Source organism: Xiphophorus hellerii, chromosome 3 (assembly GCF_003331165.1).
Source record: "Xiphophorus hellerii strain 12219 chromosome 3, Xiphophorus_hellerii-4.1, whole genome shotgun sequence".
Lineage (NCBI taxonomy): Eukaryota > Metazoa > Chordata > Actinopteri > Cyprinodontiformes > Poeciliidae > Xiphophorus > Xiphophorus hellerii.
In genome coordinates, this window is record NC_045674.1 from 5,468,444 (window position 1) to 5,493,795 (window position 25,352).

At 34.7% G+C, this 25,352-nt stretch overlaps 1 protein-coding gene and 2 long non-coding RNA genes across 3 annotated transcripts in view; 2 read left to right on the forward strand and 1 right to left on the reverse strand.

Moving 5' to 3' along the window:
• Nucleotides 1–25,253, forward strand: part of LOC116716161 (uncharacterized) — a 45,655-nt gene extending 20,402 nt beyond the window's left edge. Inside the window, exons 7-18 of the mRNA XM_032557049.1 lie at nt 9,388–9,430; nt 9,578–9,645; nt 9,990–10,287; nt 11,178–11,332; nt 12,211–12,490; nt 12,636–12,784; nt 21,069–21,123; nt 21,299–21,366; nt 21,823–22,120; nt 23,275–23,429; nt 24,197–24,476; nt 24,618–25,253. Of these exons, the coding sequence (XP_032412940.1) occupies nt 9,388–9,430; nt 9,578–9,645; nt 9,990–10,287; nt 11,178–11,332; nt 12,211–12,490; nt 12,636–12,784; nt 21,069–21,123; nt 21,299–21,366; nt 21,823–22,120; nt 23,275–23,429; nt 24,197–24,476; nt 24,618–24,768 (2,000 nt within the window). The 3' untranslated portion in view covers nt 24,769–25,253. The remainder of the gene's footprint in view (nt 1–9,387; nt 9,431–9,577; nt 9,646–9,989; nt 10,288–11,177; nt 11,333–12,210; nt 12,491–12,635; nt 12,785–21,068; nt 21,124–21,298; nt 21,367–21,822; nt 22,121–23,274; nt 23,430–24,196; nt 24,477–24,617) is intronic.
• Nucleotides 1,728–3,488, reverse strand: LOC116714609 (uncharacterized). Its single transcript, XR_004338085.1, has 2 exons — nt 3,377–3,488; nt 1,728–3,287 (listed from the first exon to the last, which is right to left on the reverse strand). It is a non-coding gene; the product is annotated as an uncharacterized LOC116714609 (long non-coding RNA).
• On the forward strand, nt 5,865–6,555 carry LOC116714603 (uncharacterized). The gene is made up of 2 exons (XR_004338083.1): nt 5,865–5,979; nt 6,067–6,555. It is a non-coding gene; the product is annotated as an uncharacterized LOC116714603 (long non-coding RNA).
• Nucleotides 25,254–25,352: the final 99 nt, after the last annotated feature.

The following is a 25,352-nucleotide window of genomic DNA, read 5'->3' on the forward strand; positions in this document are numbered from 1 at the left end:
ACGATTAGATCTCAAGAGATTGGTTTTCTAATCCGTATGCAAAGCACTATGAAAATTAAAGGTAAGATCAGGTATTTACTTTCTCTATAAAAGTTAGATAACTTCTATTCCTTACCAAGAACAAATCAGAAAAAACATTTCCTGATTTTAGGGTTTCAGTCTGATTGCTTTTGTTTCTATGCCTGCTCCTGGTTCAGTCAGTGATCAGTTCTTCCACCCACCTGTGGCTATTGGATGATAGATTATTGGTAGGTTATTGATATCAGTTCTGTGTGTAAATGTCCAGTATTATTTACTTGCCAGTTCCAAAAGTCAAATATCTGAAGAGGATATTTGCTCAGGAGAAACAGATGAATATCTTCTGAGCTCTATAGAATGAGTAACCTCATGGAAATAATTTGGTTAAATATGCAAAACAAAGGGACTGGCAGGTTTCCAGGGTATTGTTGTTCCCATCCTTTCTGAATTATTCACTTCTGAATTATTTACTGTGATGGTATAGAAAACTTTAAAGATTAGTCAAAGAAATTGTGAGTGTTTTTAATTTTGGGATATGTTTAAATTTTCTCCAAATAATTATAATAAAGAGTCATGTTCAATAAATTAGAATATGCATTTCAGTGAAAATTGTTTCTTTTTTCAGTTCAAAAATTGCATTTTTGACAGACAAAAACATTTTTGTGTTAGAATGGTAACTTTCTAATTTTACATGTTAAAAAATATTATATACAACGGATTTAAAAGATCAGTCTTTTCTTAATCTGTATAAAGTGCCTTATTTAGTGAATTGAGTTACTAAAATTAATTGATATTTCGCTGATCTGATTTATTCAAAAGATTTTTTAAATCTGTCACGTTGAAGAGTTGCAAATTACAGGGAAATGCTAATTTATTCTTTTGAGAAAACCCTGGCTTTAGAAGAGTTACATTTTCCTTTCAACAGGGGCAAACAAGTTTAATCAGTATCTAATACTGTTAAAACTTTGCCTCTACACAAATCAGTGTTGTTCTTTAAGCTATAATTCCAGAAAAATGCAAATTCTATTACAATTGATTTGCAAGTGGAGCTGCAGGTGATCAAAGTAACTAGGAAGTATCACCAAGAAACGAAGAGGAGGGTCAACTGCCTCTCTTTGTTTGGGGGTGGCATGCTACTATTATATGCTATATTAGATTTAAATAAATACCAGATTGAAAGGATAGATTTATAACAAAACAAACGTTATTTTGAAGATTTTGAAAAGGTCCCGGCTTTACAGTCTAAAACTTTAAAGAAAAAGAGAGTAAGGATTATTTAATTTCAGTGTTTTTCTTTTCTAATTCCCACTGCTTTACACAAGATGGCGGCAATGCGCCAACAGATAAATAAATACAGTTGAAGAAGAAGAGGAGTCTCCATCAGGAAGCTGAGGGTAAATACTTGTAATACTCGATCCTTGTTTTTCTTTTTTTGAATATGACGCCTCATTTAACGTCTTTCATTTGTTTTCTTTTATTCAAGTCTTTACCATAACTGTTTGCACCCGGGCGGCTATAACACGGATCGATCCCACGCCAGGTAAAGTCAGGTCCTACCTGGACGGATGGTGGAGACCCACTGGTACCAGAACTACTCCACTAATCAGAGCTGCCGCATCCCCGTCTGCCTTGCCTTAAATGAAGAAACTGAAATTGTCAGAAATTGTCTTACTAACTACAAGTAGAAAATGTTGATTTACTTTTGTATCTATATTTATTTACAGCAAATCTATTATTTATATTAAGGCTATAGTATGTGTTTATCTTTAGTTGAACCGAGTATTGCAGCAATGCCTTCATAAGTCTCCCTGAAAAGTCAGAGCGCTGCTGCTCTGAAGTCCTTATACTGGCTCATTGTAGCTCAAAATAGACTCTAAAACTACTTTTGTGGGTTTATAAACCAATGGATGGCATAAAACCAAAATACTTTAAATATTTGATGATGTTGTATCAACCTCCCAGACTACGGGTTCTACTCTCAATCCCTAGAATCACAACCAAACTTGGCAAAGCAGCATTCGGTTGTTATGCTCATCTAATCTGAAATAAACTTCCAGAAAACTGCAATGCAGCTGAAATGCTGAGTTCCTTTAAATGAAGGATTAAAGCCCCTTTAAAATTTTATTTTATTTTTGTTAATTTTGCTGAAAAAAAAAAACGTCTGCTGGAAAAGTCTTTTATTATGTGCAGTGTATGCTAAAAGGAGTACGTAAAACCATCGTTTACGGTGATGCCAAGCTGGCCAACTTCTGCTTCTCAAAGAGGCTGTGGTGTCATCAAAACTCCCAGCTGCATTACCTTTGATACTGTGAATGTGTGCTGCCATCTAGTGGCTGCACATTTTTTATCTGAAATATGTGCAGGATTCATACACTTATCCCACAGTAAAATTCAAGCACTTTTAAAAATTCAAGTTTTGAACTTTTCCACACTTTTGAGTAAAAAACAATACAAATGAACTTAAAAAAGAGAGTTTCAATTCACGATTATATATCATTTTCTGTCATTAATAATGTCTTGTGATGGTAATCTACAAGCTACAGCAGGGACACAGTAAATGAAAATGTAACACAATGTTTTAAAATGTCTCACACACACCTTATATACATGACTGCTCCAAAAGCAAAATATTAATTTAACAAAACATTTCCTCTAATTTCAATTATGTTGTTTAATGTATAAAATATAAGTTTTATTTCAATCACACAGATCAATAAGCCATTGAGAAGTAATAAATATTCATTATACTGAAAAAATCCCAAACAAATTGTGTCAAGAGCAACTTAAGTGCTTAGACACAACATACTAATTCACAAAAAATCTCTAAAAAACATCAATAAGATATTAAGTTTTCTGGCATTTAGTAAATAGAAATAATTTTGCTAACATTAACTAACCAAAACCAAGAAAAACTAAGTGTGACCGAACTTCAAAGAGTGAGAAAAAATCTGTATGTATGAATTTATTAGGTCTGAAATTTAATATAAATCATGTTTTCCAAATTTGGGTTTTTAATCAAATGTTAATTTGAACAATCAGTTCAAAGTGCTTTACATCATAAAAACACAAAAATACAAAGTAAGAGAAAACACAGTTGTAACATTTTGCCAAGTGCCGTCCTTACACATCAAAACGTTGGGTAGTATTTAAATTATTACGGTTCAAAAGAAACAGTTAACTTACCAGCCCTGCTCACTTTTATACTTGTATACTGATCCCAAGATGTGACAGAGAGTTCCTCCTGCCTTGAAATCAAGGAAACATTTGGCCTAGACGAGAAGAAGGAACAAGTACTGTGTTTTAGAACTTAGGGTATGTAGTTAAATGTCCTTTTCACAAGTAATGAGTGTGTTCTTACAGGTAGTTTGGTAAGAGGAGGATTGTTGACCCTGCGTCCAAACGCATCCTCTTGAAACTGAAGCAGTTGGACCACCAGGCCAGCCAGGGACTTACTGGATGGAGAGTCATTCTGGACATGCTGGGGGGACACAAAGACAAACACGTTAACTTATCTATATTTTTTAACTCATGTTTAATGAAACAGAAATGCTCCAAGACCTCCAGTCAAAGAAGGCGATGATAACATCAATAAAATTAATAGCAAAATTCAAAGGAAGAACTCAATCAGTGTTTACCACTGCCTCTCAGTCCATACATTCCTCAGCTTTTTCTTTAAGTTTAAAGAGTAAGATAATCAAAACACATATAAAAAATGTCTACAATTGTGATTTCAAGCAAATAAACCAATAATGAGAATGCCTGAAGGCAGTAAACATGCCATCATTTCTAAAAATGCCATGAACTACATGAATAAATCAGAAATCAAGTATCTAAATATATGTATATTTTTTAACAAAAGTTCTGCTTATAGATAAAATGGAGATAGAAATGCATCAGAAAGTAGCAGTGCTAGGCTCTAAAATACAAATTATGCTCAAGTAAAGAAATATCTCATATTGCACTTTTCTGCAGTCACCAGTGAAAATCAGAGATGATCTGGGAAATAAGCTGGTGACTGGAATCAGCAGATTTTCAGCTGGATCTGCCCTGACCAATGACCAGACAGAAAGTAGAACATTTGGTGACGAGTGAATGCACAAAGTACAGCCAGGTCATCCGATAGATACCACTCCTCAGTGTGGATGCATTTAGTGTGTGAAGAAGACTCAAAGTTAGATATTTTTTGTATTACTGATGTCTATTAATCAGAATTAGCATGGGGATCTGAGTAACAACTTAAAAGGAGGCTGTATTATCAGCAACACATCAAAGACATCTTTCCACTTTATTCAGGCTGCAAAAGAGCGAGAGAGAGTAAAACCTGCAGCAGTTAACAGGGATGTTGAGCAAAATGTTGCAATACTGTTCTGTTTTATCCTTTTACCTCCCAGTGAAAGTGCTGGATTATAAAATCTTGTTTTGGGGATCTCAGTGATAAGGTAATGTGCTACATTATTCAGAACATAAACATATTTTTTCTAATGCTTTCTGCTGAACAACAATTGTTACTGATATGGAATTACATTGACTAACAAAAATAATTACTGATCTCACACAGCAGGAAGCCAAAAATAATACTTTGTATTGTTCTTGCATTTTATATTATCTCTTAATGAGAAATCCAAATTGGCTAACAATTCTGCAGTTCATAGGACAAACTGCCGTTTTTAGAACATTAGTATGGACACACAAATAATACATAAAATAACATCATCGTAAACTGGTATTTGTATATATTTTAACACTTGCTCAAGGATACTTCAAGAGCGTAATATGTCTGTGTGCATAGTGCTTGCCATGATAAGTTGCATTCTGTTTTTCTAGTATCACTTTCCAGGCATAAGATACACGTCCACGTACATAGATGACCTTTATTACAAAGGTCATCTATGCTTGTAACAAAGGACTGAACTGCTTGTAATAAAGGAATAACACTTCTTATACACTGCTTATGCATGAGCAAATTACTTCCTATATTAGATTTCTTTTGTGAAACTGTATTAAAGGTGATAAATATGCCTCCATGTAAATCCAAACAGAGCCTCAAAGAAGAAGAAATGTAGGCATTCAAGAATTATTCACCTTCAACCACTCACAGTATTTCGGCTGGTACGGCTGTTTTTACAGAAATACAAGATTGAAAATGGAAAAAGTGCAAAAATAGAAAAGAGCAATTATGTAAATTAATTTACAAGGGTATTTTATGTGACCAATTCAGTAATTCTTTTTTTATGTCGATGCACAACAAAATGAGAAAGGAGCAATAAGCTCATCTGCCAGTGCAGCAGCAATTTGGTTACTTAATGTAATGTATATATAATTTTAAAAATGACTGAATTAAGTCAAATCCATTTTGAAACTTTTATGTCAACATTTCAAACTGCATTTGATTTGCAATAGATCAACAGTTTCCCAAACACACACAATTCTGGACATAAAACCTGTTGGTTAAAGAATGTATAATCAGAGTGTATTTACAGTCCACCTGACAGTACATAGTGATAATTAACTATATCTTACTGCTTTATCTTAACTTAGAAATGTGAACATTAAACGAATGTACTTATTTGGTACTGACAAACAGGGTCGCCGCCAGGAATCCAGGGCTGTTCACTTTTTAAATAATCCACCCTTTGTTTTTGAATTTTTGGCGATTTTTTTTTTTTGTTTGACTTTCTGCATTGAGTTTATCTTGTGTCATCTATCTTGAATTACTGGTCAAAAAATAAAACATTGTAAAGAGAATCATGTTTCTCCCAAAAGGGAGGATGGAAGGAAGAAGATAGAAAATTCCCTGAAACAACATGTCTTCATCTGATGTGTTTTTGTTTGTGTTTTTTGTCTGGTTGCAGAGAGGATCACACCTGTCGACAACAAACAAAGGTTTAAAAACATCTGAATTTTCAGAAATGATCACACCGCCTAGTTGAAGTACCAGTCTCCATGTGCAAGTCAACAAAGGTGAAACAAACATTTAACTAAATGCTGAGTTTATATGATGTTGATGTAGTGCATCATTCTAACTTTTGCTTTGTTTCTGTTTTCCAGCAGAGAGGAAACGCTTGATTGACAACGTCTCAAGCTCAACCTGTGACTTGGAAGACCATAAACATGTTGCACATCATCCTAAGCAAAGTCTGAACTCAGTGACTTGTTACTCTCAACCCAGAGCAAGAATCCTTTTATCACATGCTTTTCTTCTACAATAGGTTATCCCTTATATGGACACATGCTACTTTTTTCGTATCTCAGTAATACTGTGAGGAAACTGGACAGGACACAGAATCAGTACTTGTTTTTAACCAAATTTTTAAATAGAAATTGTTTCTTTAAGTGGATTACTCGTAGTCTGTATTTTTGTTTAATTCGGACTTATTCTCTTTATAACTTTCCATATTCAAATGCTGACAAACTGCACTTCCTTGTGTGTTGTACTGTAATTTTTATGGTAAAATTCTAGTAACAACAGCTACCGGTAACTTACCATAAAGTTTTTGTTTCTTTTTTTTTACAATAAAATGTCAATATGTCATACAATCCTGCCATGTTTTTCACTTAGGTAGAGCAATCTTTAAAGAATATGTTTAGCATAAAAAGTTTACAGTTCTGAACTACTAAAGTCACGGTGGCCAAAATTTTACACCACAATGCCTCAGGCAGTATGGCTGCATTTACTACAGCAAAAACACTTTTAATTTTTTTATTTTAACATATTTTAAGAAATGCGGTATTTCACCGTATTTTAGCAAATACAGTAAAATACTGGCAGTTTTGGTTGCCAGAATATTACTTTATTTTGGAAAATACTACCATTTAGACACGTTTCACGTTGTTTACACCGGAAATTTCATGAAGGCAAAAAGACTTTTCTTTTCCTTGCCATCCGTAGCTGTGCTGCTGCGGTAGAACAGTTCCGGTAACTAAATGAAACCTTCTTAATTTAGAGCAGTGCGCCACAGTAAAGGGAAAATAACTCAGAGAAACATTCAAAGAACAACTCAAAACCACTTGTATGCCCAAGGGCGTAAATCCAGTCTCATTAATCTTTTAGCTCTTTGATTTTTTGGTTTTTATGTCACTAATTATTTGTATATAAATTGTGAGAATATATAATGCTCATCTCTGGGACATGGAACTTATCTCCTTCCTGAACAATGTGATGACCGAACATTCCCATGGTGTTTATACTTGGTATTAACCGTTTGAACAAATTAATTTGGTACATTTTACGCATCTGATCATTGGATCCAAGCATCATCAAGATTTACGTAGGTCCACAATTTTCAACTTGAAAATTTGAATGGTGTAATTTTTCTGTGATTTCACAAAAGAAGCTGTATGCTTAAGATATTGCCTTAAAATATATCCACATGTTTGGATATGCCAAACTGTTTAAAGGCACAATGCCAATGTTTGACTTTTATGAAACCTGAGTACGGTCCACCCAAGTGTTTATTAACCAATATTGAACATGCATTCAAACATCTAAAGAAAACAGTTCAGCAGGATATAAAGATGTTATCAGGCAGCCTTCCTATAACCTATTACGCCCTGAAATTTATACTTTATAAATACTTGGTATTAACCGTTTGAACAAATTAATTTGGTACATTTTACGCATCTGAACATTAGACCTGAGCATCATCATAAACCATTTTGAATGGTGTAATTTTTCCTTGATTTTACACAAGAAGCTGTTTGTTTGAGATATTGCCTTAAAATATATCCACATGCTTGGATATGCCAAATTGTTTAAAGGCACAATGCCAATGTTTGACTTTTAAGAAACCTGAGTACGGTCCACCCAAGTGTTTATTCACCAATATTAAACATGTATTCAAACATCTAAAGAAAACAGTTCAGCAGGACATAAGGATGTTATCATGCAGCCTTTTACACGTACTACACCCTAAAATTGACAGACAAGATTAAAAACGTATGACCTAGCAAACATCTTCAAAATGACTAAAATATCCAAGCACATTATTTAAAGAATATAATGACTTTCCTTATGTCTCTATGTATTCAAATCGATATGAATATGTCCTGTTTCAAGTAATATTGACTTTATTTCTGTCCGCTATATGGCGGACTAAAAAGAATGATTTTTTTATTTCTCTCTTCCAAGTTTGCCTGATAAGCAGTCTTTTCTAATGTACTACAATCTTAACAAACATGTTAATTTGAAGACCATATTTGAGATACACTGCTCTAGACTTTCTTTCAAAACCTGCTTGTGTAGTCAAAATGTTATTTAGAGCTGCTATGGTTTAAAGCTTACTACACTGTTGCAGCACTAGAGCAAACATCGGGTATAAATTGAGTTCTTTTCCTTTTTACAATGACTGTATACAGAGGACATAGGAAACAAGGTTAATATGTAAATAAAAACTGTAAAATATTATGTGTCTGTACAAATCTTTGTTGGGATTTAAAATACAGGTCCAAACACAGACAGTGTACTGTCAGTCTGTGTTTTTCAAGAAGAGCTGAAGACTAACAAGGGCATTACGAAAGAGTGGCAAGGTCAACTGTACAGAATAAAATTTCATATAATCCACACACTTTCCCAGTGGTGCGAAGGCTCTTCTGGAATAACATTATATTTTAAAACTCTTCTTGGCTTTTATGTCACAAGTGATGTGCTGAAGTTTCATTGACTAGGGTGATAAACTGTAACGATCAAAAGTATATTATTCTGGGAATAATAAATAAAATATCTGGTCACAGTGTCATCATCCTCTTCCAACTGAAATTTTTGCAGAGCATTTACTCTCCAACAGGCGCCCCAAGCCATTTCTGTCACCTTCCTTGTGCCAGGCCTCAACAAAATGATTGGACTAACACATTTGCCCAAACAATCCTGGTAAGCAAAGGGCATATCATACTTGATATGCCTTTGTTGCCTATATCAGAAATGGCAGTAATTAAATGGAAATGGTATCTTTAAGAAAGTTTCTAAACCATTTTTTTCTAATAACAATAATTCTCTTCTTTTCTGAGAATAATTTGTATGTTTAAAACACTTTCAGATTCAGATTGAAACTATCCTGAACCTTGGTTAATATTTTACTGCATTATAAGAAATGATCTATCTTATTTAGGATGAACAAAACTGTGCTACATGAAGCTGTTTGAGTGTTTGACTTGCAGGTCTGAGCTTACGTGTCTTCATAAAGGCTAACTAAACCATGATCTGTTTAAACAAAGATGGCAAAGTAAATAACTGAATCCAGTGACAATAGGACTTTCCGAGCTGAAGGTTACTGAGAATTGTAGGAGTTGACTTCTCTTTGAGATGTGATTGGACAACATTTGAGTTTTACCTGATATAAATAGATGAGTGAAGGACTTAGCAAACGCTCAAAGGCAAATCCCTCACCTCAAAAAGAAAACCTACCAAAGAATCAAGGTAATTTCTCAGTTTTCATAAATTAAATCAACAATACTGGACTCACAATCTGCAGTATTTCTCACAAACTCAGGAAATATTTTTAGAGTTGTTGTTTGAATTTTTTTTATTTAATTTTTTACATTATTTCTCTCCTGTTTTTGCCAGAATCATGAGGTACGATGTACTATTTCATTTGCTGCTCGTCCTGCCAGTGTGCTCAGCTTACACTTATCGTAAGTAAAGTGAAATTTATGTAAATTTAGAAACTACAAGCATAGTTTGTGATAGAATATTAATCTATGAACTCAACACAATAATCTAATTGAACTTATTCAAAATGAGTTTTGTCTTTAGAGCAAAGCTTTGCTCTAACTTCAGCAAAAAAGCATAATACTCTGCCTTCCATATATATGTAGTTTATATTTACATTTACTGAGACAGAAAAAGCACCAAAGATTTTTAAATTGACTAACAGATAAACAGATGTGAATTTTCACAACTTTGCATAAATCTCTTAAGCCAAACAACCTACAATAGGATTAACTTATTCTTCATTGAATTTCTTGGTTCTTTTCAGAAAATGTGGCTTTACGAGGCAAAGCTACACAGTCTTCTCAGTTCTTAGGGGAACCGTGGAATGCATTTGTAGGTGCTTCCAATGCTATTGATGGAAATCTAAATGCTGACCTTGCAAAGGGATCTTGCACCCACACTGGTACAGAAAACAACCCCTGGTGGAGAGTGGACCTACTGGACTCATATATAGTCACCCAGGTCATCATCACCAACAGAGGAGACTGCTGTGCAGAGCGACTCAATGGTGTGGAGGTTCACATCGGAAACTCTTTACAAAAAGATATCACTGCAAACCCACTGTGAGTGTTGATGTCATGACTACAGTGTGAAACAAGGGAGGCTCAATGCTGCTCAGATTTGAACCTTTTTCAATTCTGCACCTCCCCTTAAACAGAGACATATTTGGTATCCAAAGAAACGTTAGACTCTGAGCTACAAGCTGATTTTGTGCCCAGGGCTTCAGGACAGTGACCACAAACCTTCATCCATAAATTGTAGGGAGCTCTGGAAGTGACAAAATATATATAAGTATTGGTGGTTTCCATTTTTAAATTTTTCAGTAAATGTGACTAAATTTGTCGTAATTGCTCTTTTTTTTACCCTGGTTTTCCAACATATACTCTTCATTGGGAGTAAAATTTAGCAATTTCTTATTGTTTTATTATAGTTGGATAGAAAAATTTGGCTGACTGACCCCCTCCCCCCCCCACCCCCCACCCAAAAAAAACATAACATAAGTTTATTAAGTTTAGTAAATGAAACAAAGGAAATCCTCAGTTTGGTAGATGATGCCAATCTATGCCAAGGCCAAAAGGGCCTTGGCATAGATTGGCCAATTTCTCTGTAAATTTTCTTTTGTTTTTGTGAGCTACATCAATCTTTGTACAGGTATTGTCCAGTCTTGGAACTATGGTTTCACAAAGTTTGTAGCCCTATTAATTATATTTCTATAATGTTCATATACTGTTGCAATCCTCATTTTCTATGAAACTATAGCAGCTCCTGTGATATTTAAACTTCTGTTGGAGTCACCCCAGTGTTACCTTTATACTGATACCAAGATTAATGAAATAGTTTGTAATTGCTAAGAAATACTTAAATAGATTTGAGCATGTGATTTTAAATCTTTAGCAAACCCTGGGGGGTGAAAAAAATCTTGAATGTTACTGACTCAACTCTTCTTTTCTAGGGTTGCTACCATTTCTGCTGTTGCATCTGGAAGCTCTTATGTAATAAAATTTACTAAGCGTGTGGAAGGACGTTATGTGATCATTATATTACCTGGTGCGCAGAAGACTCTACATATCTGTGAAGTGGAGGTCTATGGATACAGCGCCCCGACTGGTCAGAATCTTTCGAAACATTTTTGATCATATTTTTATCAGTCAAGTCGGGTTTGTCAGTGAGCAACACTGGTTTTTCCATAGTTTGTATTTATGTGGATGTCATTAAACACTTTGACTAGGACAATCTCAGTACTGTGGTGAGCATAGAAACTGGACGGAAAGACACTAAAGTGGTTGGCTATTGTTAGGAAGCTCTTTAGCTGTTGAAACATTGAAACAATGGTTTTTCAACAATTTTGCTAACAAGTGGAAGGGTGGAGGATGAAAATTTGTTGAAAATGTTATCTTCTGACTAACATTTAAAACTGCAATCATACAACATATAGAACAAAAAATATGTTGAGCTATAACCATGAAAGGTGTCATACCCATTTCTTGTTTTCAGGGGGGTTTTTTTGTGTGTGTTTTTTTATGACTTTTTGGAGCCAAAATCATAACTGGCAATAAATGAGATTTGTACAGACATCCCTAGCCGATTTATTAACTCAATCATCAGATGACAGCTTGCACAAAAAAAGCACTGTTTACGCAATATCAAGGCTGTTCTTAAAAATTAATTGTATATGAAATATATATCCTCTGCTGAAAGTTATTATTAATTTAAAAGAAAAAACACCTTTTGGGATAATATCCTTACAAAAAGCAGTGTGGGGGCACAGAAAGAAGAAAGGTATTTATTTTCTCTAGCAAATTCTCTGTCAATCCTATGCTTATATGAAAACAAGAAGTTTCGGTTTGGCAAGTTTCTAAATACCAAATTGACTACTTGAACAAACAAACAAAATAAATAAAAATATGCAATTGTCAATATGTACATAGGTAGAGCATATTCAAAGACCATGTATCACAGCTGACATTTAACATCTTGTTTTGCAGACGAAAATGTGGCAGTTTATGGAAAAGCTTCACAGTCAACAGTTTATCCTGGAGCCTTTGCCTACTTTGCTATCGATGGGAACCGTGCAGCACTGTGGAGCCAGAGTTCCTGCAGTGCCACAAATAATGACTATAACCCCTGGTGGAGACTGGACCTGGGAAGAACCCATAAAGTGTTCAATATTACCATAACCAATCGGGTTGAAGTTCCCACTCGAATTAATGGAGCTGAAATTCGTATTGGAGATTCACTTGACAACAACGGAAATAACAATCCCAGGTAGTTTACAGTCATTTTATCAAAACACTGATTGCAAATAAAACATGTTGTTATAAGCATAAATTATATATCTCATAATTATTTTTGCTAAATTAATGTATCTTTGAGTATATCCTGAAATCTTAAATCTTCTTTCTTCTGACAGGTGCACTGTGATCTCAACCATCGCTGCAGGTGGTACTGAAACCTATCAGTGCAACGGCATGGATGGTCGATACGTCAACGTTGTCATACCTGGAAGAAATGAATATCTCACTCTGTGTGAGGTAGAAGTGTACGCATCGAGACTGGATTAAAGTTACTAAGTTTTTATGACATCACTGTGGTTTAAAGTTAAAGCCGAATGATTCATTTTGACCACTAAAGATGTAAAAAGTCTTACAAGCATCTGGTTATATTAAATGTAATGAAAAGAAAATACACTATGGGAATAGCAATTCTGGGCTGGGATAAACTGCTGGTGAACCAATCATGTGTTTTTGGGCACTTTGGGATGCTTGATGGGTCTGATTTGAGGAAAAAAAAAGCAACACCTTTAGACTGCAGATTAAGAAACAAGCAGAAAAGCAAGAGCAGTAAAATCAATTTAGTTAATTTAAAAGAAGACTGAGAGCAATAATGTCAACTCCAACTCTTGGTGACACTGTCTTTTGAACAGAGTCTGTCAGAGTAATCGGTCTGCAATGATTTTATCGTCTATCATCTATTGTATTCATCCTGTGGTTTGTTGTTCTGTTCTGCATCCTGCTGTGTGTTTCTTTACTAAATTGTCCTAATAAGTCTGCAAAGTTATTTGTGGATTCTTTGCATGTAGTGTTGTTGATCAGTAGATGTTTATTGTTGAACTATACTTGCTAATTACTTAATTGTCTGTTAAATTGCTTTTTGACACAAAATGCAATTGTAAAGGTTCAACTGACTGCAATGGTTCTGACATGGTAATAATAAAGGTGATTGTGTAAATTATCAGCTGCTAACATACATCTGTAGTCTGTCAAATCAAACTGGTAAATTTCCACATAAAATGAAAATTGCAAAAGTAATCCCACTATGGGAACAGCTTTTACAAACCATATTACAAATTACAAGCCTGTTTTTCTTTTTTTTTACTTCCACAATTCTCCAAAGTTTGGAAATAATATCTGTTGCAAGATTGGATAGATTTATAAATAAACATCAACTACTCTCTGAGAGTCAGCAAGGTCACAAGGATCCCCAGCAATGGCAGTTCTTCAGTTGATGCAAGAGGTTACCAGCTCATTAGACAAAAATAAATCTGACTTTGGGGTATTTATTGACTAAATAAAGCATTTAAGGCAATTAATCATGAAATATTAATCAGGAAACTGGAGCCCTATGACATAAGAGGAGTTGTTTTGCACTGGATTAAAAACTATCTCTGCAACAATATCTGTGCAAATGGGTAAGTTTCAGTCCTCATGTTTGGACATTGTATGTGGTGTCTCCCAGAAGTAGGCATTGAGATCAAAGTTGTTTATTTTATACATAAATGATATATGGAAGGTTTCAGAAATACTTAATCTCGTTTTGTTTGCATGTGACAAAAATGTTTTGTACAAGAGAAAATTTACAGCAGCTCTTGTTAAAAATCAATTGAGTTTGGTAAATTAGCAAAGTTATTTGATATTAGTAAATTATTACAAAATTTGGATAAAACTAACTTTAAATTATTTGGTAATTGTAAAGGTGATAAAGATTTACAAAGGATAATAGCTAACATGAGAGAGTTACTGAAATTAGGTTTTTGGAGGTATTGTTTGATAAGATCTGCTGGAAATCTCACATTAAGTATGTATAATTTAAAATAGTATCACCAAATTCACTAATGCTGACCAGTGGTGTTTAAAGTCGGTCCTTGAGGGCTGCGTGTTTTAGTTCTCTCCATCAACCTCCTCGGCATGTTTCCTGTGGCCTTCTAACGAGCCATCATTTGACCCACGTGTGTTGAACCAGGGAGAGAACTAAAACATGCAGGATGAGTTTGGACACCACTGTGCTAGACCATTTATGCATTTCTCTGCACTTAATATCCTGTATTGTTCACTTATTTTGCCATATGTAAGTTACTGTTTAGAAGTTTGGGGAACACGTACAAAATCTCACTGCTACAATTATGCACATTCAAAAATAAAAGCCATCTAAATAGTTCATAAGGTTGTTTTCTAAAGCTACCCCCATCATTTATTTATAGATTCCTGCCTCCTCAAAGTCACAGATTTGGTAGAGTTTGAAATTGCACAGTTTATGTACAAAGCTGGAAACAAACTATTTCCAGATAATATTCATAATTTTGTCAATGACAGAGTGTGAGTGTCAATGACTCACAAATTCAGAGAAAAGAAACAAAAATAAAGTTTAAACATTTTAAAACTTTGCAGCTTTGAAGTTTGGAAATTATGTGAAAAGTATGAAAATGCAGGTTTCATACTATAGGGAGATTTTTAACTTCAGAATCTTAAGTGTTCGAATAACCATGAAGAGAATGTGCATATCAGTCAGTGGTGTGAAGATTTGGAATAAACTCAGCACAGAGCAGGAGCAAAGTCCAAACATGAGTTTGAGAAAAGCCTCAAAATGGTACCGGGATGAGCAGGAGTGATGAATTCGGGCAAGAATTAAAGCACTGAGGATGGGTTGGGCAGGTGCGTATAGGTTTGTGTAGGTGTCTTATATGTGTGTGTGTTTACATATATGTATATATTATATACTGTATGTGTGTGTGTATATTATTTATATCTGGATTAGGAACTATTTTTGATTTAGAAGGGAAACAGAAAATGGGAAGATTATATATGATGAAAAAAGGGGCATGATTAAATAGCTTCAACTAATTTATGCCCATATTCAGACACATAATCACCAATGCATAAATGTGTATGTATATTGGTAATATGGTTTTGCATTTAGAAAAATGAAAGTGCTACTTTTATTTTGTGTTATCTTTTTTGTAGTGAAAATATCTGAACTAAAAATTCATCACCATCAAATAATATCAGCAAATCACATGGCAGTAAATCAATGAAATTGGGAATGGACTACAGAGCAGTGTCTGATGATGATAGAACATAATTGCAATCTGGTGGACTGGGAGAAAAATTGTATGTATGTACAAACAACTCTGTGGCAAGCTTGTGAGGATACCATGTTGATATACACCAAAATATCTAAGGAGTGTTTCAAAGACCTAGTTTTATCTCTACCTAGGAGAGAAATGGAGTTCAGAGCGGTAAAGGGACCCACCTGACCTTTTTTGGAGGGTGCTGTGTAGAAACTCCCAAATATAGAGATGTACAGTACATACACTATATTGCTAAACATATTCGTTCACCTGCCTTGACTCACAGATGAGCTCAAGTGACATCCCATTCCCAATAGATTGGGTTCAATATTACGTTGATCCACCCTTTGCAGCCAGAACAGATTCAATTGTTCTTAGAAGGCAGTCCTCAAGGTTCAGGAGTGTTTATGGGGACTTTTTAATATTCTTCCAGAACTGCATTTGTGAAGTCATACATTGATGTTGGATGAGAAAGCCTGGCTCTCAGTCTTCGCTCTAATTCATCTCAAAGGTGTTCTATCGGGTTTAAGTCAGGATCTGTGCAGGCCAGTCACGTTCATCCACACCAGACTCTGCCATCCATGTCTTTATCAACCTTTGACCTCTGGTGCACAGTCATGTTGGAAGAGAGAGGGGCCAGATTCAAACTGTTCTCACAAAGTTGGAAGAATGGAATCACCTAAAATGTCTTGGTATGCTGAAGCCTTCAGAGTTCCTTTCACTGTAACTTAGGGGCCATGCCCAGCTCCTGAAAAACAACCCCACACCATAAACACCCCTCAACCAAATTTTACACTTGGTACAAACCAGTCAGAAAAGTACCGTTCTCCTGGCAACCACCAAACCCAGACTTTTCCATCAGATTGTCAGATGAAGTGTGATTCGTCACTCCAGAGAACGTGCCTCCACTGCTCTAGAGTCCAGTGGCAGCGTGCTTCACACCACTGCCTTCAACGCTTTGCATTGAACTTGGTGATGTATGGCTTGAATGTAGTTATACACCTTGGAAACCCATCCCATGAAGCTCTCTGCACACTGTTCTTGCGATAATCTGAAGGCCACATGAAGTTTGATTGACTTTTCAGAAAGTTGGTGACCTCTTGACAATAAGCACTTCAGCATCTGCTGACCCCACTCTGTCACTTTACATGACCTAGCTCTTTGTGGCTGAGTTGCTGTCGCTCCCCAACACTTCCATTTTCTTATAATAGAGCTGACAGTTGAGGACATTTCATGACTAGATTTGTTGCACAGGTGGCATCCTACCACATTTCCATGCTAGAATTCACTAAGCTCTTAAGAGTGACCCATTCTTTCATAAATGTTTGTAAAAACAGTCTGCATGTCTAAGTGCTTAATTTTATACACCTGGACCATGGTCACAGGTGGTCCCAGGCACGTGGGGGGAATCCAGTGAGCTTGAGCCTCTGCCCCTTTTATTCTTGATGCCCCTAGTGCCCTTTTTGATTTTTTAAATATTTTTAAAAAATTTTTATTTTTTATTTTTTAACCTTTATGCCAGGAGGGCTGCTTATGCTTCTCAACAGTAATGTTTAGCTAAATAGAACAATTTAGCAAAAATAAATTAGTCTGGTTGCCCTCGGCCTCTTAATGAGGATTTTCAGTTTTTCTGCCTCCATGTTGTTCAGACTCATGGTGAGGAGGAGGGTCGCAGATCTGAGCTCTCTAACTATCAAATTATGGGTAAGAATATATATTTTTCTACATACACTTTTTTGTGAATAAAAATGTAGGTTTGATGTTGAAGTTGGAGAAAAATATTTCTATTTACTTTTTGTAATTTCTTCGTAATAGCTTAAAAACCATCCTCTCCCCATAGAAGTGATTGGAACAGCTGATTCCAATCATTTTGATGGGTGAGCAAACACTTTTGGCATTATAGTGTATATGTATATCTCTTATTAGCTATTTTTTTGGCAATTTCACATTGAAAATGCATGAGGAGTGAGTTGTATGTTGATTTTCATGACCACCTACTCTGTGATAGGAGATTATTCTACGAACACTGCATCTCATTCTAATTGATCTTATTTAAAATAAGTTTTGTCTTTAGAAGGAAAGGTTTGGTCTAACTTCTACAAAAAACTAGATAATTCAGTCAAAAAGCTACAAATATATGGAGTTTCTATTTCTAAACCTATATTTTGAAGGTTTAAAAAGGTATTGTCTTTTCCTGATTCACTTTTGGGCTGAATCTATTTCCACTTTTTGTTTTTATGAAAATGCAAAATTGATTGTTCGATTTAATTTAAAACATTTTCAGAGTGCACGTTCCTTTTAAGAAACTGTTGTTTCTGACAAAACTGAGTATAGTGACAGAACAAGATCAAGAGGTTTGAGTCCCTGACAGAGACAATGTCCGGTCCACCCAGGTGTTTATTCACCAATATTAAACAGGTATTCAAACAGCTAAGAAATCAGTTCAGCAGGACATAATGATGTTATCAGGCAGGCTTCTTATGACCTACTATGCCCTCAAATTTCTTAGAACATATACAATAATTATTTGCGTATATGTTGTAAGAATATATGATGGTCGCCACTGCTTGCTCCAAAGGAAATACCCTTTGGGGACATAATAAAGTGAAGTAAGAGGAAGTAAAAATTAAACTCTATTACCAGCTTCATCAGGTCTTTTTCCAGGATTTGCACCAAGACATGTTCATCTCTGTGACACAGAACCTGTCTCCTTCCTGAACAATGGGATCCTTGAACATTTCCATGGGGTTTATACTTGGTAATAATTATTTGAACAAATGAACTTGGTACATTTTAGGCACCTGAGAACTAGACCCAAACATCATCAAGATTTTCAAAGGTCCACAATTTTCAACTTGATATCTTGGATGGTTTGAGTTTTCTACAATTTCATACAAGAAAGCTGTGTGTTTGACATATTGCCTTAAAATATATCCAGATGTTTGGATATGCTAAATTGTTTAAAGGCACAATAATCTTAATGAATGTCAATGTTTGACTTTGAAGGGAGGAATAAAAAATTCATTCTTAGAATTCTTTTTAGTCTTCCACTTAGCAAATATAAATAAAGTCAACCTTACATGAAACAGGACATATTTAGTATCACTATGAATACATAGAGACATAAGGAAGGTCATTATATTCTTTAAATAATGTGCTTGGATATTTTAGTCATTTTGAAGATGTTTGCTAGGCCATATGTGTTTAATCTCATCTGTCAATTTTAGGGTGTAGTACGTGTAAAAGGCTGCATGTGTGACCAGATATTTTATTTATTATTCCCAGATTAATATACTTTTGATCGTTACAGTTTATCACCCTAGTCAATGAAACTTCAGCACATCACTTGTGACATAAAAGCCAAGAAGAGTTTTAAAATATAATGTTATTCCAGAAGAGCCTTCGCACCACTGGGAAAGTGTGTGGATTATATGAAATTTTATTCTGTACAGTTGACCTTGCCACTCTTTCGTAATGCCCTTGTTAGTCTTCAGCTCTTCTTGAAAAACACAGACTGACAGTACACTGTCTGTGTTTGGACCTGTATTTTAAATCCCAACAAAGATTTGTACAGACACATAATATTTTACAGTTTTTATTTACATATTAACCTTGTTTCCTATGTCCTCTGTATACAGTCATTGTAAAAAGGAAAAGAACTCAATTTATACCCGATGTTTGCTCTAGTGCTGCAACAGTGTAGTAAGCTTTAAACCATAGCAGCTCTAAATAACATTTTGACTACACAAGCAGGTTTTGAAAGAAAGTCTAGAGCAGTGTATCTCAAATATGGTCTTCAAATTAACATGTTTGTTAAGATTGTAGTACATTAGAAAAGACTGCTTATCAGGCAAACTTGGAAGAGAGAAATAAAAAAATCATTCTTTTTAGTCCGCCATATAGCGGACAGAAATAAAGTCAATATTACTTGAAACAGGACATATTCATATCGATTTGAATACATAGAGACATAAGGAAAGTCATTATATTCTTTAAATAATGTGCTTGGATATTTTAGTCATTTTGAAGATGTTTGCTAGGTCATATGTGTTTAATCTCATCTGTCAATTTTAGGGTGTAGTACGTGTAAAAGGCTGCATGATAACATCTTTATGTCCTGCTGAACTGTTTTCTTTAGATGTTTGAATGCATGTTTAATATTGGTGAATAAACACTTGGGTGGACCGTACTCAGGTTTCTTAAAAGTCAAACATTGGCATTGTGCCTTTAAACAATTTGGCATATCCAAACATGTGGATATATTTTAAGGCAATATCTCAAACAAACAGCTTCTTGTGTAAAATCAAGGAAAAATTAAACCATTCAAAATGGTTTATGATGATGCTCAGGTCTAATGTTCAGATGCGTAAAATGTACCAAATTAATTTGTTCAAACGGTTAATACCAAGTATTTATAAAGTATAAATTTCAGGGCGTAATAGGTTATAGGAAGGCTGCCTGATAACATCTTTATGTCCTGCTGAACTGTTTTCTTTAGATGTTTGAATAACACTTGGGTGGACCGTACTCAGGTTTCTTAAAAGTTAAACATTGGAATTGTGCCTTAAACAATTTGGCATATCCAAGCATGTGGATATATTTTAAGGCAATATCTCAAACAAACAGCTTCTTTTGTGAAATTTAACAAACAGGTCCAAACAGATGCAAACTTTCTTCTAATTGTCTTGTGGACACATAAGAAGATACTGTATGTCTCTTGAAAAAAAAGAAAAAAGAATGTCACAGCTGACCGTGGCTTTTTTTCAGTGCAGCTTCATTCAGCAGGATCATAATGTTTTAGTGTACCGTCTGTGTCACTCTTGCAAGAAGAGCTGAAGTTTAACAAGGCCATTACAAAACAGAAGCAAGGTCAACTGTACAAAATAAGATATTGTTATCTGTCTTTCTGAAACTGAAGACCCAATACCCTCATAGTTTCCCCAGAATGTACTCAGGATTTCCACTTATCCTGCTTTCTGAAATGAGTTATAAATATGAGTTATAGCATTTTAAAGACATTTTTTTCCCCTATATTTATATCTTAAAATATATTTGTATTTGAGTTGTAATATTTTAAGCTTCAAAAGAATTACTTGAAGTGGTTCCTTTAGGAATGTTTCTAAATAGTTATTTTTTTTTTTTTTTTTTACAATAACCATAATACTCATCTTAATCTGAGGATGATTAGTATTAAAATATCCACTTTCACTTCATTCACATTGAATTTGAAAGTGTTCTGAACCCTGGTTAAGAGTTTGCTGTGTTTTCAGTAATTACCTTTTTATTTAGGAAGCATAACACAGAGTTATGTCTACCTAAAGTTTAACTAACCCATTATCTGTTTAAACAAATGATCGCAAAGTAAATAACTGAATCCAGTGACAATAATACTTTCCGAGCTGAAGCTTACTGAGAATTGTAGGAGTTGACTTCTCTTTGAGATGTGATTGGACAACATATGACTTTTACCTGATATAAATAGATGAGTGAAGGACTTAGCAAACGCTCAAAGGCAAATCCTCACCTCAAACAGCAAACCCACCAAAGAATCAAGGTAATATTTCAGTTTCCATAAATAATTCTTACCAGAATTTCTCACAAATAGGACACTGTTTACTATAATATAGCATGAAATGTTGTAAAATAGTTATACTAATTATCCTAGATAGACCTTAACATCAGCAAACTTAGAAAATGTTTTTGCAGCTTTTCTCTTCTGTTTTTGTCAGAATCATGAGGTACGGTGTTCTGTTTCATTTGCTGCTCTTCCTGCCAGTGTGCTCAGTTTACACTTGCCGTAAGTAACATGTGAATGTATCTGTGTATATTTGAGAACTATAAACATTGTTTGTGATACAACATTAATCTATGAACACGGCACAAAAAATCAATAAAATTCAACAAAAAATCTAAATATTCTGCCTTCTAAATATATGCAGTTCATACAGTGGCTTGCAAAAGTATTCATACCCCTTGAACTTTTCCATATTTTGTCACTTTTCCACCACAAATATAAATATGTTTCATTGGAATTTAATGTGAAAGACAACAATAGTGATGTAGAAAAAGAACTATAAATAATTCATATGGATTTAAAACGGTATTGTCTTGTCCTGTTTCATTCTTGGCTGAATACATTCAAATTAAGTAACAGATGAATGGAAGAATTTTTAATGACGGCAAAAATCCATTAAACCAAACGACCTACAATAGGATTAATTTATTCTTCATTGAATTTCTCTCTTCATTTCAGAAAATGTGGCTTTACGAGGCAAAGCTACACAGTCTTCTCAGTTCTTAGGGGATCCGTGGAATGCATTTGTAGCTCCCTCCAATGCTATTGATGGAAACCTAAATGCTGACCTTGCAAAGGGATCTTGCACCCACACTGGTACAGAAAACAACCCCTGGTGGAGGGTGGACCTGCTGGATTTGTATATAGTCACCCAGGTCATCATCACCAACAGAGGAGACTGCTGTGCAGCACAACTCAATGGTGTGGAGGTTCGCATTGGGAACTCTTTACGACAAGACGGCACTGCAAACCCACTGTGAGTGATTATGTCATGACTACAGTGTGAAACAAGGGAGGCTCAATGCTGCTCAGATTTGATTTTTTTTTTTTATTTCTTCACCTCCCCTTAAACAGAGACATATTTAGTATCCAGAGAAACGAAAGACTCTGAGCTACAAGCTGATAAAAATCATTTTGAGCATTTGAGTTTATGCCCAAGGGCTAAAAGACAGACATCAGTTTCCAGAAACCTTCATCAAAAAGACATTATAAGGAGCTCTGGACGTGCAGAAAAATTTATATATTTGGTGTTATAAGTTTCTTTTTTTGTAAAATGTGTCTACAATTGTAATTTGTCTTTTGTCACACTGTATACCCAAAAAATACACTTCAATTAGAGGCAAATGTAGCAATTTATTGTTTCGGATTAAAAAAGAAAAATAGACGCGGGTAATTTAAAAAAAAAATTGAGCTATTTTAGACATGCAAAAATAAGTTTAGTGATTAAAACAAAGGAAATCTCCAGTTTAAAATGAGAGCACACTGTGCACTGGGAAATTAATCTATATCTAAATCTACTGGGAAATAATTAAACAAAGAAACATGATAAAACTAGAATAATCAGGAAGGAACTAGACACAAGAAATAAACATCACTACAATCACTAAGTAGGAATTAAATTAAAAAATAGAAAAAAAGGCAGAACTAACATAGATATGAAACTAAGGAACACAAATAATGACAAAATTCAAAACAAACTCAAACAACCTAAAATATTTTCAGCGATTTGTTTTTCCCGTTTACCTTAGTTACATCAATCTTTGCACAGGTATTGTCCAGTGGTATGTTTATGGTTTTCAAAAGGTTTTAGCCTTATTTATGATATTTCTAAACATTTATAGGCCGTATATAGCAAAAACACTCTGCCAACGGACAAAAAAAATCCAAGTAACTTAACAGTACATCCTCATTTTCTCTGAAGCTATAGCAGCTGCTTTGATCTTTTGACTTCTGATGGATTCTTCTAAATGTAATATTTATATTGATACCAAGGTCAATAAAATAAAGATTGTAACTGCTAAAAAAATAATAAATTAGTTTTGGGTATGTCATTTTAAAGACCCCAGCAAACCCTGTGGGAATTACTCTTACAAAGTCTTGAATGTTACTGACTCAACTCTTCTTTTCTAGGGTTGCTACCGTTTCTACTGTTGCAGCTGGAAGCTCTTATGCAATGAATTTTACTGAGCGTGTGGAAGGACGTTATGTGATCATTGTAGCACCTGGTGTGAACAGGGTTCTACATGTCTGTGAAGTGGAGGTCTATGGATACCGCGCCCCGACTGGTGAGAATCTTTCAAAACATGTTTGATCATATTTTAATGATCAGTGAGCACCACTGACAAGCTTGATTTATTAGACCAAGTTACCCCAGGTGTTCTTCAATGAAGATTGCTCACTGTACATCTTGTAACTTCTCAGGTTTCAATTCTAATAAGTCGTATTACATCTTCTGACTAACATTTAAAACTGCATTCACACTATATATACAACAAAAAAATATATATTTAGCTTTTATGATGCCTGAATCGAAGCATTTGCAAAATAAAGTTTACTTCAAGGTTAAAAATGAGAAAACCATCTTTTTTAAAATTTGTGTTGTTTTTATGACTTTTCGTAGCCAAAGAGAAAACAATTAAAGAGAATTGTACAGACAGCCAATATTCAACTCAATCTTAAGATAAAACCTGCACAAAAAAGTACTATTTTCCCAATGTCAATACTATTCATAAATGTAAAATGTATTTAAAAATATAGCTTATCTGCTGAGAGTCGAAGGAAATTTAAAACAAATAATGGGAAAAAGCACATGCTGGGTGTACTGTCACAGAAAGTAGACAGATATCTATTTTCTATAACAAATTGAATGTCATTCGATATTCATATATAAAAACAATACGTTTTGCACCAATTAAATACAAAATGGATTATTAGAAAAAATAAAGAAGAAAACCTTTTAAACAAAGATGTGCAGTTGTCAATATGTGCATAGGAAGAGCATATTAGAAGAAGACTATGTCTCACAGCTGACATTTAAAATTTTGTTTCGCAGACGAAAATGTGGCAATTTATGGGAAAGCTTCACAGTCAACAGTTTATCCTGGAGCCATTGCCTACTACGCTATCGATGGGAACCGCGCAGCACTGTGGAGCCAGAGTTCCTGCAGTGCCACAAATAATGACTTTAGCCCCTGGTGGAGACTGGACCTGGGAAGAACCCATAAAGTGTTCAATATTAACATAACCAATCGGGTTGAATTTCCCACTCGAATTAATGAAGCTGAAATTCGTATTGGAGATTCACTTGACAACAACGGAAATAACAATCCCAGGTAGTTTACAGTCATTTTATCAAAACACTGAATGCAAATAAAACGTTGTTATAAGCAAAATTAATTTCTCATGATTACTTTTGCTAAAGGACTGTATCTTTAATTTTTTCCTGAAATCTTAAATCTGTTTCCTCCTGACAGGTGTGCTGTGATCTCAACCATCGCTCCAGGTTTTACTGAAACCTTTCAATGCAACGGCATGGATGGTCGATACGTCAACGTTGTCATACCTGGAAGAAATGAATATCTCACTCTGTGTGAGGTGGAAGTGTACGCATCAAGACTGGATTAAAGTTACTAAGTTTTCATGACATCACTATGGTTTAAAGTTAAAGCTGAATGATTCATTTTTACCACTAGAGAGTGTAAAAAGTCTTATGAATATCTGATTGTATTGAAAACCAAAATAAAACTCACTATGGGGAAAGCAGTTCTGAGCTGGGGTAGGCCTCTGATGAAACAATCACGTGTTTTTGGGACACTGTGGGATGCTTGCTGGGTCTGATTTTGAAAGATAAGCAACAACTTGAGACTACAGGTTGAAAAACTAATAAAAAAGAAAGAGCAACAAATTTATCGGTTAATTTAAAATGAAGAGCTATAATGTGTAACTTTCAAATCTTGTCTTTTGAACAGAATCTGTCGGACTGATTATCTATCATATCTATCAGACAATCAAACTATTTTATGATAGGTCTCTTTCATTCTGTGGTTTATTCAACTGGTCTGAAATCTGGTGTGTATTTCTTTATTAAATCACTATAATAAGTCTGCAAAGTTGGTTGTGGATTATTTGTACATAGTGTTATTTCTGCACACCACTTAATTTTCTGTTAAATTGCTTGTTGACACAACTAGAAAATCAACATATCACAT